The sequence below is a fragment of the Pseudorca crassidens genome, chromosome 5, assembly GCF_039906515.1.
Source record: "Pseudorca crassidens isolate mPseCra1 chromosome 5, mPseCra1.hap1, whole genome shotgun sequence".
In the NCBI taxonomy this organism is placed as follows: Eukaryota; Metazoa; Chordata; class Mammalia; order Artiodactyla; family Delphinidae; genus Pseudorca; species Pseudorca crassidens.
In genome coordinates, this window is record NC_090300.1 from 120,618,061 (window position 1) to 120,630,158 (window position 12,098).

The 12,098-nt window shown below is 35.4% G+C and overlaps 1 protein-coding gene and 1 long non-coding RNA gene across 4 annotated transcripts in view; one reads left to right on the forward strand and one right to left on the reverse strand.

Moving 5' to 3' along the window:
- LOC137225332 (uncharacterized) overlaps window positions 1–12,098 on the forward strand; it is a 195,385-nt gene that overhangs the window by 169,348 nt on the left and 13,939 nt on the right. Inside the window, exons 9-11 of one of the 2 annotated variants that reach the window (XR_010943781.1) lie at window positions 1,714–1,770; window positions 4,031–4,161; window positions 10,895–11,016. This is a non-coding gene — a long non-coding RNA (uncharacterized lncRNA). The remainder of the gene's footprint in view (window positions 1–1,713; window positions 1,771–4,030; window positions 4,162–10,894; window positions 11,017–12,098) is intronic. The other variant, XR_010943782.1, reaches the window with a different exon arrangement.
- Window positions 1–12,098, reverse strand: part of SAMSN1 (SAM domain, SH3 domain and nuclear localization signals 1) — a 455,109-nt gene that overhangs the window by 74,503 nt on the left and 368,508 nt on the right. For both annotated transcript variants that reach the window (XM_067739225.1, XM_067739226.1), the window contains 2 exons: window positions 8,208–8,334; window positions 6,446–6,798 (listed from right to left, as the gene is read on the reverse strand). In XM_067739225.1, coding sequence (XP_067595326.1) covers window positions 6,446–6,798; window positions 8,208–8,334 — 480 coding nt within the window. The remainder of the gene's footprint in view (window positions 1–6,445; window positions 6,799–8,207; window positions 8,335–12,098) is intronic.

Here is a 12,098-nt window from a genome sequence, read left to right on the forward strand (position 1 = left end):
TAGGCCTCTCTCTTCCCAAAGGCCAATGTCCAGTATTAGTGATTTGCTTTATTCTTCTGAACCGCGCAAAAGAGTTAGGTTCTCAGTAAGGAGGCACTTGAGGTCTCCCATGTTCAATGAGCATAACTGGGTCCCCTTCAGATTGACATTCATTGTCCTCCTTTGTCTATCTGAGAATCCAAAGAAGCAAATTTCAACTTTCTTGTAGAAGCCAAAATGTAGTTCTAATTGATTATCATGGCTCCTATATCATTATCACAAGAGCTATTCTAAATTACAAATATTTTATGAAGACTTTAGAAAGATTTTATTTTGGGGAGTACCAATTCAACTTTCTCCTTAATTTGATGCACTTGCGTAAATAAGCACAGAGAAAAAACAACAACAAAACAAAGAGAGAAGTGGGACAAAACCCTTAGGGCAATTCATGAAAAAGAGGGATTCTTGGTTTCTATAACAGTTTTAGAACTAGACCACGGGTCTGTTATTTTCACTTATATTCATGAGGTTTGTGTAACTGGGAAAAGCCAAACATTAGCCCAAATAATTTGATTCGTTTGCATTCTACATTGTCCTGCTTCAAAAGTCTAATTTAAAAATATCTCTAGTTATCCTGGACTTCTAGAATAAGACTTCACACTTACAGAGCAATTACATTTTCTCATTTTATCTTTATATTTATTATACAAGATTTTATTAGAAAAATACATTTAAACATTTCATAAACATTTCCAAATTACTCTCCTCAAACTCAACCTAAATAATTTCCATAAATCTGATATCTTGCATTATTATAAGGTCTCATAATTTAAATGTTTCTTCCATAACTTCTTTTTTTATTTTTTTAAATTTTTAATTTTTTAAAATTAATTTATTTTATTTATTTTTGGCTGTGTTGGGTTTTTGTTGCTGTGCGTGGGCTTTCTCTAGTTGCAGTGAGTGGGGGCTACTCTTTGTTGCGGAGCACGGGCTCTAGGCACGCGGGCTCAGTAGTTGTGGTGAATGGGCTTAGTTGCTCTGTGGCATGTGGGATCTTCCTGGACCAGGGCTCAAACCCATGTCCCCTGCACTGACAGGCAGATTCTTAACCCCTGCGCCACCAGGGAAGCCCAACTTCTCTTTTTTAATGTAAATGTGTTTGCACATCTGGCCAGATCTTCTCCAGGATTATTTTATATACAAGTATCACAATATGTTTCCCATCTTAGTGAATTTTTATATTGAGGATTGTGATTATTTGTTTTTCCTTTTTACCTTTTTTCATAAGACCCCATAAACTCTCATTATAAATATGAAACGGTAGATTCTTCCTCCCACATACATATTCATAGCCTAAGTGGCTTAGGAGGCACTTGACGTGAGTTTGCTAATGAGTGAATAAATGGATGAATGAATAAATGAATGAATGAATAAGCTGTTGCAGCATCTCCCATTTTTCAAATTCTTCTCTTGGGTAAATGTTAATTTTCCTTCCATCAAATACCATTGGCTATAATTAAAAATTTGTCATGTAAAATACTCATAATTAATTATTTGTTCTTGTTCATTTAGGACCTTAAATTATTTTTAGTATCTTGATTCTCAAGTTAATTAATTTCCGTGCAGATTGTAATAAGTATAAATATCTTTTGGTATTTTTCTATCACATTTTCCTATTTTTCCTTCTGCATTTCTCAGTCCAGATTATCATTTACTCTGCCTTCCTTTTCACAGGTTGTCCAGATCCATTCATTAAAACCTGTTCTCTTTCCATACCGCCGTAATTCCAAGGTAAGCAGATACAAGTTTAAAGCTGTTCTAACAAATAGCTTTTGCTGTTAGAGTTGCATACAAGGGCGTTAAACTATGAGGAATCAGGCATTGATGGTTCATAGCCTGTCTTCCTCTGCGTGGATATGGGAACAGTCTTCTTGGTATGTGTTATTCACTGGGCCAGTAAAAATATGCCCATCAGTGGGACACAGAGACTTTTGTCAGGAATCTAACATCACTAATGTACAAAGAAAATGATAATAGAGCCTATGAAATTAATTTTGCATTTTTTCTAAACCACGTGCCTCCTTACTCTCTTTTTACTGGTCCTCTCATCCTCATTCCTTTTCACACATTTTTTTCTTCAAAGTGTACCACATGAATACTTACTCATCCATATGTATTTTTAACCTAACCTTAATCATCAAACAGGTAGAGAAGAAAGGAAGTTCTAAATGAGAAAACAGTATAAACAAAGCTATGAAGATGGGAAACAAATCACTGTGTTTGGCAAAAGGATGGTATCACTGTGCTTATAGCAGAGTGTGTGTGTGAAAGAGACTGGTGAGAATCTAGTTAGAAGGCAGAATAGGTGAATGAGTTTGCATTTGAACCTGTAGATGTTGGGGAGATGCTTAAAACTTTGTAAGGGGAGCGGTAGCACTAGTAACACTAATGATTCTGAGCTTCAGAATCATTATTCAGGTAGCATTTATCAAGTAGATTAGTCAAGTAAATTAATCTGGTAATGACATGTCATGTTGATTGAAGGAAGTAGACTAGACTAGGGTCAGAGATACTGGGAGAGATTGCCAAGGTTGAGAATAGAAAGACAAAGTAGAAGATAGGCACAAAGAGCTTATCCTGGTTTTGTCACCTCTCTCCCATAGATCAGTAGTTTTGGGGGGACAGTATTAAAACTCTGAAACCACTTAGCAGTGGGGCTGTAGGACCCAAGAACATTTTTCTATGTCAATAATTAGAACATCCACTACTCCCATTTGAATGGAAAGGTTAACTGTAAAATCTTTGTTCCTTTATTTCTTGGTTAACTTTAGCACACATCCTGTTCCTCTCACTGAAACAGTTCTGTAAAAAAATCTTCCATTCTCCACACTTTCTCTTTTGGTGCAATTTTGATGGGTTCACATAATACTCCAATAAGACCTTTCAGCTCCACTCTTATCATCCTCTTCTTAGGCATTTTAAGATGCTTTAAGTAGAGCTTTGTTTATTTTCTCACCTTGAGATTTGGTATATAAACTTCACTCATTTTTCTTTGACTTTTATGTAATTTGGTTTCTCGTTATTATAATTTTTCTATCTATGCTGCATTTGAATTCTTCTGTACATGGGTCTCTGTTTTGTTCTTTCAGGCCTTTGACTTTCCTTCTTTCTGAAAGAGATTTTGTTACTATCATTTTTAAATATATCACACTATTTTTATAAAATAGATTCTGGAACATTTTAGACATTTGAAGGGAAAAAGGGATATTTATTCCCCTTTTTCATGTCAAGATTACTTCCATTTCTTAATCTGATAAACTATTTATTCTTCTTATAAATCTGAAAAAAGTATCCGAGATTTTGAAAAATATATTAGCTACTCTTTTAATATTACCTTAAAGGAAGACCGCATCTCCTTTGCAACACACAAATTTATTCTTTCTTGCCCTTATTCCCAACTAAGTCTGTGGCTCACTTCCTTCTTTTTTGTTATGATGTTTCAAATTCTCAGCACGCAGGATTTCATAAATGCCCTTCAATCACTCTCCTTGTAAGTTGATTGTAAACACTTGGCTACAAATATTATTTTTGGTTACCTCCACTATTACCTTTCTTAAGATGCATCTGAAATTCTCAACACCACTCATCTTGGATGTTAGAAAAGATCGACAACCCTAAGTAGTTTTTCCTTTCACATCTCTCTTGTGGAATTTACACTTTCATAAATCTCATCTTTTGCCTTTCTCAATTTATATCAAGTCTGTAATCACATATCTCTCCCCACTCCTCAGATCCCATAGACCTTATACACAACTAAACTGCATGTTAAACATCTATGTGTGTCTCATTCTCCCCTCGTTGACTTCTGTGAAGAGTCCTTCACAAATAATACATTTCCCTGTCTGGATTCAATTTGTTTATGGTATCTCAACTGAGTAAAATGTTGCTCCTTTCCAAGCCCAGTTCAAGCCTCTTGACCCTTTGATTTAGGTATAAATATTACCTACTATCAACTGAGTCCTGACGTGATTTCATTTAATCTTCCCAACAGCCTTTGCACAGCAGACCTCGATAACCTTGTTTTACAAATGGGTATTTTCAGTATGCAAAGAATCACTTGGAGGAAAAGAGATGAGTAGGGTCTGAAACCAGTACAGAATTGGAATTTGCGCATTAAAGAGGGTAAGGAGTTTGCCCAATCTCACTTTGCTAGTGATGTCAGCGTTGGCATTACACCCAGCTCTATAAGAACAAGCTTTGAGAGTGTGAGCCTGAAGTGGGCTAGCAGGGAGGTGTACCTGGGTGAATAAGGACTGTCTGGAAGACAAGTCACCTTCAGGCCACCTCAAAACTCTGATTTAATGATGGGATCAAAAACACTGCAATCCACTATTGCTGAAATTTCTGACATCGAGAAACTAATTCGTGGATTGGTTTTATTTCCCCAAAAATGTGGGGTTTAGGCCCAGCTCCAATGTATCTGTATATGTAGGTACATTTAGAAAAAAATCTGGTCACACTTTTACCCTATAAAATTGCAAAAATGTCACTGCTGACTATCTGTCATTGATAGTAAGTAACACTCATTTGAGAAGACTTTTCCCACAACACTATCTGCCTTCTGTATCTTGCCTAGAATGACATTTAAAGTATAACCCAAATAATAGCCTTGTAATTACTACAGAAAAAAAATACCAGCTATGCTAAAATGAAACTAGATTTTTTACTTGCTATTATTATAGCATATATGTGTAGAATATAAAAATAATAATTTGCACTCATCCAACTTCTTTCACTCTATGTCTCAAATCCCTGAGTGCAAGGGGTCTCATTAAGTTTACCAAACCAATTTAACTCTAACATGTTCTTGAACCTTCTCTCCAAATCCACTGAGGTTTTCCTGTTCACAAATGCTGAACACTATCATCTGAAATTCTGAGCACTCTGCAGATATGTTTGACCTTCTGCAGATAAAAACTCCTTACTTAATCATTTAGCTATGTACTAAAATAGGCAAAACTACCTAAATAAAAAAGAAAAACATTACTATGTATATATACCAAAATCAATACACGCATTCACAAACACTCACACATAATAACTGAGTTTATGTACAATTGCATTAATATAGGGACAGTTAGAAGAATGAGAAGAAAAGTTTTATCTAGATCTATGGTAACAAAGTCCATTGGTTTCTAAAACTCCATTCATTTAGTCAGCAAATTTTACTCAAATATTTATTGAGTGCCTATAATATTCTAGAGACTATGGTGGATACAAAGATGAATTACTTATAGCAAATAAACTAACGTCCAACTCATCTCACTACAGTGCGGAGTGTGGTAAGCTCCATGAAGACAGGAGCAGTGCATGTATTGTTTAGCTCTGCGTCCCCAGTCTAATATTGTACTGGCACACAGCGACACCAATATATATTTGATGCCTATACAATGAAAGAATAATGCCCTTAAGTGATCTAGAAGTTCAAAGGAAGGAACTTCCTGTCTGGCATGACCCAGGAAGGCTTTCTAGAGGACAAAGCATTTGATCTGAGTCTGAAGGGATAGGGTAATGTTTTTAAAGGAAACAATAATATACCAGGCAGATAAGTAACTTATGTTCAAGTTGAAAAAAATTAGACACTTTTAAATCTTAGAATATTTGTGTTATTTAATTTTAGTTTGTCAATTACCTCATGAGTTTAATATTACTATTTCCATTTTACTATTGAGAAAATTGAAACTAAAAAGTTCAATAATTTGCCCAAGCTAAACAAATAGCAGAGGTTGGATTCAAGCCCAGATTTGTCTAACTCCAAATCCATACTCTTTCTCTTGCACCATATAGCCTTATGACCTAGCTTAGTATATGGAAAACACTATAATGTATTAGCTTAAATCAGGATCCCTAGTCTAGTTTCTAGATCTTGGCTCCATTTCTTATTAGATCTGTGACGTTGTACCTGTTACTTTTTTGTACCTCATTTTTCTCAATTGTAAAATAGGAAGGAATTAATAGTAGAATAACACTTCCTACATTATAGGGTTGTTGTGAAATTTAAATGAAATGATACATGTGAAGTGCTTAGAAGAATAGCATGCACAAAGAAAATGCTCATTTAAATTAGCTATTATTTGTCAGTGAAACTGCAAGACAACAGCAATAATTTAGATAATTCAACGCACATCTTCTTGATCTGAATCAACATCCATTGTCTTCCCTTAGTTAAAAAGAAATCCCTGGAAAATATTACGCAGTAGTTTATTCAAACACAAGGAACATGTCTAATAGTAACATGATAGCAGAAGTCACAAGAGCTGCATTGCTTTTTGGAAAGACAGCTCTAGCTCTGGTAACTTTCCAGAGACTCATAAATTTGACTGAATAGTACGTTTGTTATCTGTTTCTTTCCAGCTAGTACAAACAACCAGATAAGATGATACATTTCCGTAGTTTACAAACTTACCCATGAGTGTGGGAGATCCATATCTGTACAAGAAGACTTGAGATGTGGGTGGTGAGTGCAGTGGAAACAGTTGTCCCAGGGTCCAACCCGGTCAATTTGGAAATCAACATATGTCCACAGCGGGTTTTCTGGGAAAGGCTTCCAGCTTTTCCACATCTGAACTTCACCTCCACTGTGGGATAATATTTTGGCCAAGCTGCATCCAGTTGAAGTACTGGGTCTAACCAGTGATGCAGAAATAGAATCCAATCTAATCTCCATTTCTTCCTTCCTCCTTGTACTAACATTATTAACTCTCTTTTCTTGGGATTTGGCTAATTTCATACAGGAAATCAATGTTTCATCTTCATCTTCTGAATGGTAAAGAAAAATAAGAGGTCTGATAATTTTTCACATGTAGAAATTATGACTATTATAATTCCCTTTATATAATAGAAATGAATGAACATCACAGGCTAAACCAGGAAGTCATATAATTTTACAAAATAGTTTTACAATAGCATTTCTTTTTTTTTTGCTGTACGCGGGCCTCTAACTGCCGTGGCCTCTCCCGTTGCGGAGCACAGGCTCCGGACGCGCAGGCTCAGCGGCCATGGCTCACGGGCCCAGCCGCTCCGCGGCATGTGGGATCTTCCCAGACCGGGGCACAAACCCGTGTCCCCTGCATCGGCAGGCGGACTCAACCACTGCACCACCAGGGAAGCCCTACAATAGCATTTCTTTAAAAGGTAAATCTTTGATATATTAAGTGACTGGTTTTGTAAAAACAGATTTACCTAAAATTTTTTGAAGGCATATATAATGATTAAAGCCAGTTTGACTGGAATGACTGGAAGCCACACGCAAATAGTGTACTGAAAGACACTGTAGAAAAAATACAAATTAAAAAAAATTCTCCACATGTTATAAGCATGATATGGTATGTTTCTATTCTTAAATATTTTTAATTTTTGAGGTCATGTGTATAAGAGAGTATCATAAAGAAGCACATCAAATCTTTGCCTTACTTAAAAGAATGAAATCTCAGTAGAGATTTTTGGAAATTCTTTTGGTATCCTAAAATTCTCTATTTTAGTATCAATCTGCAAAGAGATTTATGCATGTGGTATGTCTCATGGTGAAATATTTTGGAAAAGTAAGAACAAGACTGAGAAAACAAAAGGAAAAGGTACAATCTTTGGTCCTATAAAGTTGATTAGTGAGACCTATATTTGCATGTAGTGTAGGGTCTGATGAAATTTCTGTTAGTATATAAAACATTTATAGAAAATAGAAACCTATATTACCCTAAGTAAATTGTGCCATATGGTCGAATCTATTTAAGTTCAAATGCTTAGCTGGTATAAACAAAAGATTATGATTAATAGCTCATTCTTGTAAATAAATGAAAATCAAAGTTGCATGTCACAATCTGCCAATTAGCTGCACTCACATCAAAACTGAATCATACTATTTTCTATGGCCAAGGAATGGGAACAGTGGACAATGCTGACCCTTATTTTCTTGTTGAGCTTTACCCATAGCTTTCTCTCACTCTTCCTCTGAGTCTGGTTCTGAAGGAAAGGGGAAAGGGAATGTCATGGATGAAATTCAGGAACAGTGTAAGGATACTTGTTTCACAAATAACTTGGCAAAAAAAAAAACCCAAAAAACTCAACGTTTAATGATTACTTTAAGGCCTTATCAAAATGTCCTTCATTAATATATGCTACCCCAATTCTTCCTCAAAACGTTTTTATCAGCTCATTGAGTTCTTACTTACGGAGATTTATTGATGTAGGTTTCATCTCATTCAGACTCGGCACCCTGGCTTTCTTGGTCCAAACCAATTTCTGTAGTCTCTTTAAGGTGCCCACGGATTCTGCGGGGTCATCACCTGATTTTATGGCCTAGCACAAACACAGCTCGGGGTAAAGACAAATCATTCGCCACAAAAAATTAAATATAAAATGTGTCGAGATCATAAACGTAGGAAAATTGAATAATATGACCTTGACCTGTAGCCTGAGACAATTTAAGCAATAACTTGAAAACACACCACCTTTTGCAGGTTCAAATTTGTAAAAGTATATTACAGCTGGCCAGTCATAACAAGACGGAGCAATTTTTGACCAATTTTTTTCTTTTTACTTTAAAATGCAGCAAAATGGATTGAATCCAGAGCAATCTATAAATGAGGCACCCCTGCTCAAGGTGAAATGGTGGACAGGAAAAAGTCCTTTGCAGCATAACGTAGATAGAGCCAGAAATTGAAAGTTGCTACTTGCATGTGTTAGAATAGACTGATAGTGGTTAAAAAAAAAAAAAAAAAAAAAAGTAGAATACAATTTTCTTTATTTTCCTTTTGGAAACTTCTGGTAAAACAGCATTTTATTTCAAGTATAAAATATTTTCAAACAATATACTTTTCTTTAAATAGCCTCTTGCTTTCTAAAAGATACACACTGAGAAAAGCAAAAACACAGCCACAACGTTCTATGTTATGTTTTAGTACATAGTCATTAGTATTTAGTCATTGGTTTATTGTGGCAAAAAAAAGTATTGATAAAAGAATTAACATTGCTTTAATGACTCAAAGTTTTTTTTGGAAGATACAGAAATATTTCTTGCTAGCTTAATGTTGACAAATTTGTATTTATATTGCTTTTACCTATTATTTTTAAGATATTATTCTCTTAAAGATTTCAAAATATTTTGGAAATTAACACTTTATGTGCTAAATGTTATACTAATTGGTAAGATAGCTGTATTCTGTTGTAGTAACAAGATAAGAAATTATGCATAGAGGAATACTTCTTTTTCATTCAGAAAACTCAGGATTCAGAAATACTTCTCTGCCTCATTCTTTCATCGAACAGCTGATAAATGACATCAAAATAGATGCTGCAATTTTTAAAAGTTGAATGATTTGCTTCCTCATTAATGTTTGAATGAGACATATTTATAACAGTGCTTCCCAATCCTTTGACAGAGACTGTAAGCCCAAAGAAATATTTGGAAGAAAAGGATCTCTGGCATGCAAACGTTTCTAATTATTATATTTAGTTCTTATTCTGGTCTTTAAGAATGACTTTGAACAACCAACATAAAGTTGATGTTCTGTCTGCATAATAATACCTAAATAAGAAATGGGATGTTTTGTCAGAGCAAGCCATACCTGTTTGCATTAAATAAATGGAAAAATACTGAAATTATTTTAATCTTACAGAGAGGACTGTGATGAGATTTTCTTAGATATGCAAAATTTTCCTCTTTTTCCATAGGTCATGCTTAGCTTACCACGATTTCTATTGCTATTTATTTTTGTATTATTTTCCCCAGTATTCCTTTTCAGTACTTTCTGAGTTACTCAGCTTTACAGGTCTATTACAGCTCAAGAAGAGTGATTTTCTAATCTTCAGCCCCTTCCAGAAATAATGAGCTGGCATTGCACAACCATTGAGCACAGTATTTTTTGTTGTTGTGCTTCTTTTCTTATGGCAACCTCTTCATCTTACAGACAAAGCTTAATTGCTCCATTGAAACACTGGCAGAAAAATAACCTTCTCTTTCCCCCTTCTTTGTGAAAAAGACTTTCACTTGATTTGGGGAAAGATGTTAGATCCAGGGTAACTGAATTTCTTATTAACCATTTGCCCCTAGGAGGAATGGAAACTTTTGAATAGTGTCTAAATTCAAATGTGTGGTTCCATGGCCCAGAGGTGGTAAAACAAACTGGCCCCGCATTATTTTGTTCACACTCTATTATAGCCTTTTTTTTTTTTTTTTTTTTTTTTTGCGGTACGCGGGCCTCTCACTGCTGTGGCCTCTCCCGTTGCGGAGCACAGGCTCCGGACGCGCAGGCTCAGTGGCCATGGCTCACGGGCCTGGCCGCTCCGCGGCATGTGGGATCTTCCCAGACCGGGGCACGAACCCGTGTCCCCTGCATTGGCAGACGGACTCTCAACCACTGCACCACCAGGGAAGCCCTATTATAGCCTTTTTAAGACACAGTATTGTTAACTTTTATATCTTTATTCACTTACTCATATTTGAATTATTAGAGATCAGTCTATTGCATTTTATTCATTTTTGAATCCGATATGCCTAGGATTGTGCATGGCTTAATAAATGCTTGCTGAATGTAAATATACTCTTGGCTTCATACTTATGTTTTATCTACCAAATGGATTACTCGTAGTAAATTGTTTATATTAGGCTGGCTACTTTTTAATAGCAAAGTACTTCTGGAAAACTTTCTCTTGCTATTAGATTGCATATACCTGATGCATGAAAATTAGAGTTAATATTATTATAAGAGGTATAGAATCATTAAGATTTTCTATTAAAAATAAGTCTTCTAGAATATTTTTAAATAATAGTGTTATTCACTACAATCCTCTAATCTGTTACCTGTATATTTAGACTGAATTTGATTAAAATTTCCATAATGTGCCTTTTAATTTCTAGATATTTTCTAAGAAGACCCACCTGTAAATTAAACTTACCATTCAACCAATCAACAAACTTTTATTGAGCACCTACTATATGCCAAACACTATCACACTTTCTGGGAATATGGCATTGAGCAAGTAAGATGAGATCCCTGCTTTCATAGTCTACATTCTAGAGAGAAGTGACATACCGTTAACATATAAACAAGCACATGAACAATAAAATGTGGCATAAGAAGTGCTGTGCTAAGAATTCACAGGGTGATGGCAAGGGAATGGGGGGGGGGTTACTAATTTACATTAGGTTATCAGAAGGGTTTCACTGAGGATACTGAAACTGAGGCTTGAATGACAAGAAGGAACCAGACATATGAAAATTTGGAGATCGTTTTGGATTCAGTGGATGGTCAGGAAGAACATTTCAACTGAAACTTTGATGGAAAAGAGTGAGCTAGGCAAATTGCAGAGGGTAGAGAATTCCTGGAAGAGGATACAGCCCGTGCAAAGGTTCTAAACCTGGAATTCTTGAGAGAATTCTTACTGTATACCTAAGGAAGAGAAAGAAAGGAAGAGTGGCATGAGATGAGGCTGGAGATTTAACTAGGAGTCTTCAAGGAAGATTTTTTAAAGCAGGCTGAGGAATATATATTTTATTCTAATCAGAGGAGTGACACAACTTGGCTTATATTTTTATTCATCTTCCCTCTTCATTGAATTTTGATCATCTTCCTTTTTAAAGGACTTTTCCCAATAGCCTTCAAACGTGCTCTGATCTCATCCATCTTTAATTCACAATCTTTTATTTACCACTCTTTCTTCTCCCTTTCCCAGGCATGCTTCTCAAAAAAGCTAACTGTGTATGTTTCCTTTAATTTAAGCTTTTTAATTTCTCATCCTTTCAACCCATCTCATGTACTCATCAATCAGCTTTTGTGTCTACTATTCCATTTAAATTGCTTTTGTGGTCCAGTGAACTCCACAAACTCCATTACTACTTGATATTCAGCAATATTGACCATGATGACCTTTAGGAAATACTTTCTTTTCTTGGCTTCTGTGACTATATGTTCCTGTTTTTTCCTTTCACCTTTTTTGGCTGTTTTTTCTCTAACTCCTATATGCTGGCATCTCATTTTCTCTCAAAATTAAATGCTTAAATTCCTTTAGAACTAGCTCTGGGCCTTTATATAACATTGCCATCATTTTTTTTTCTCATCTAC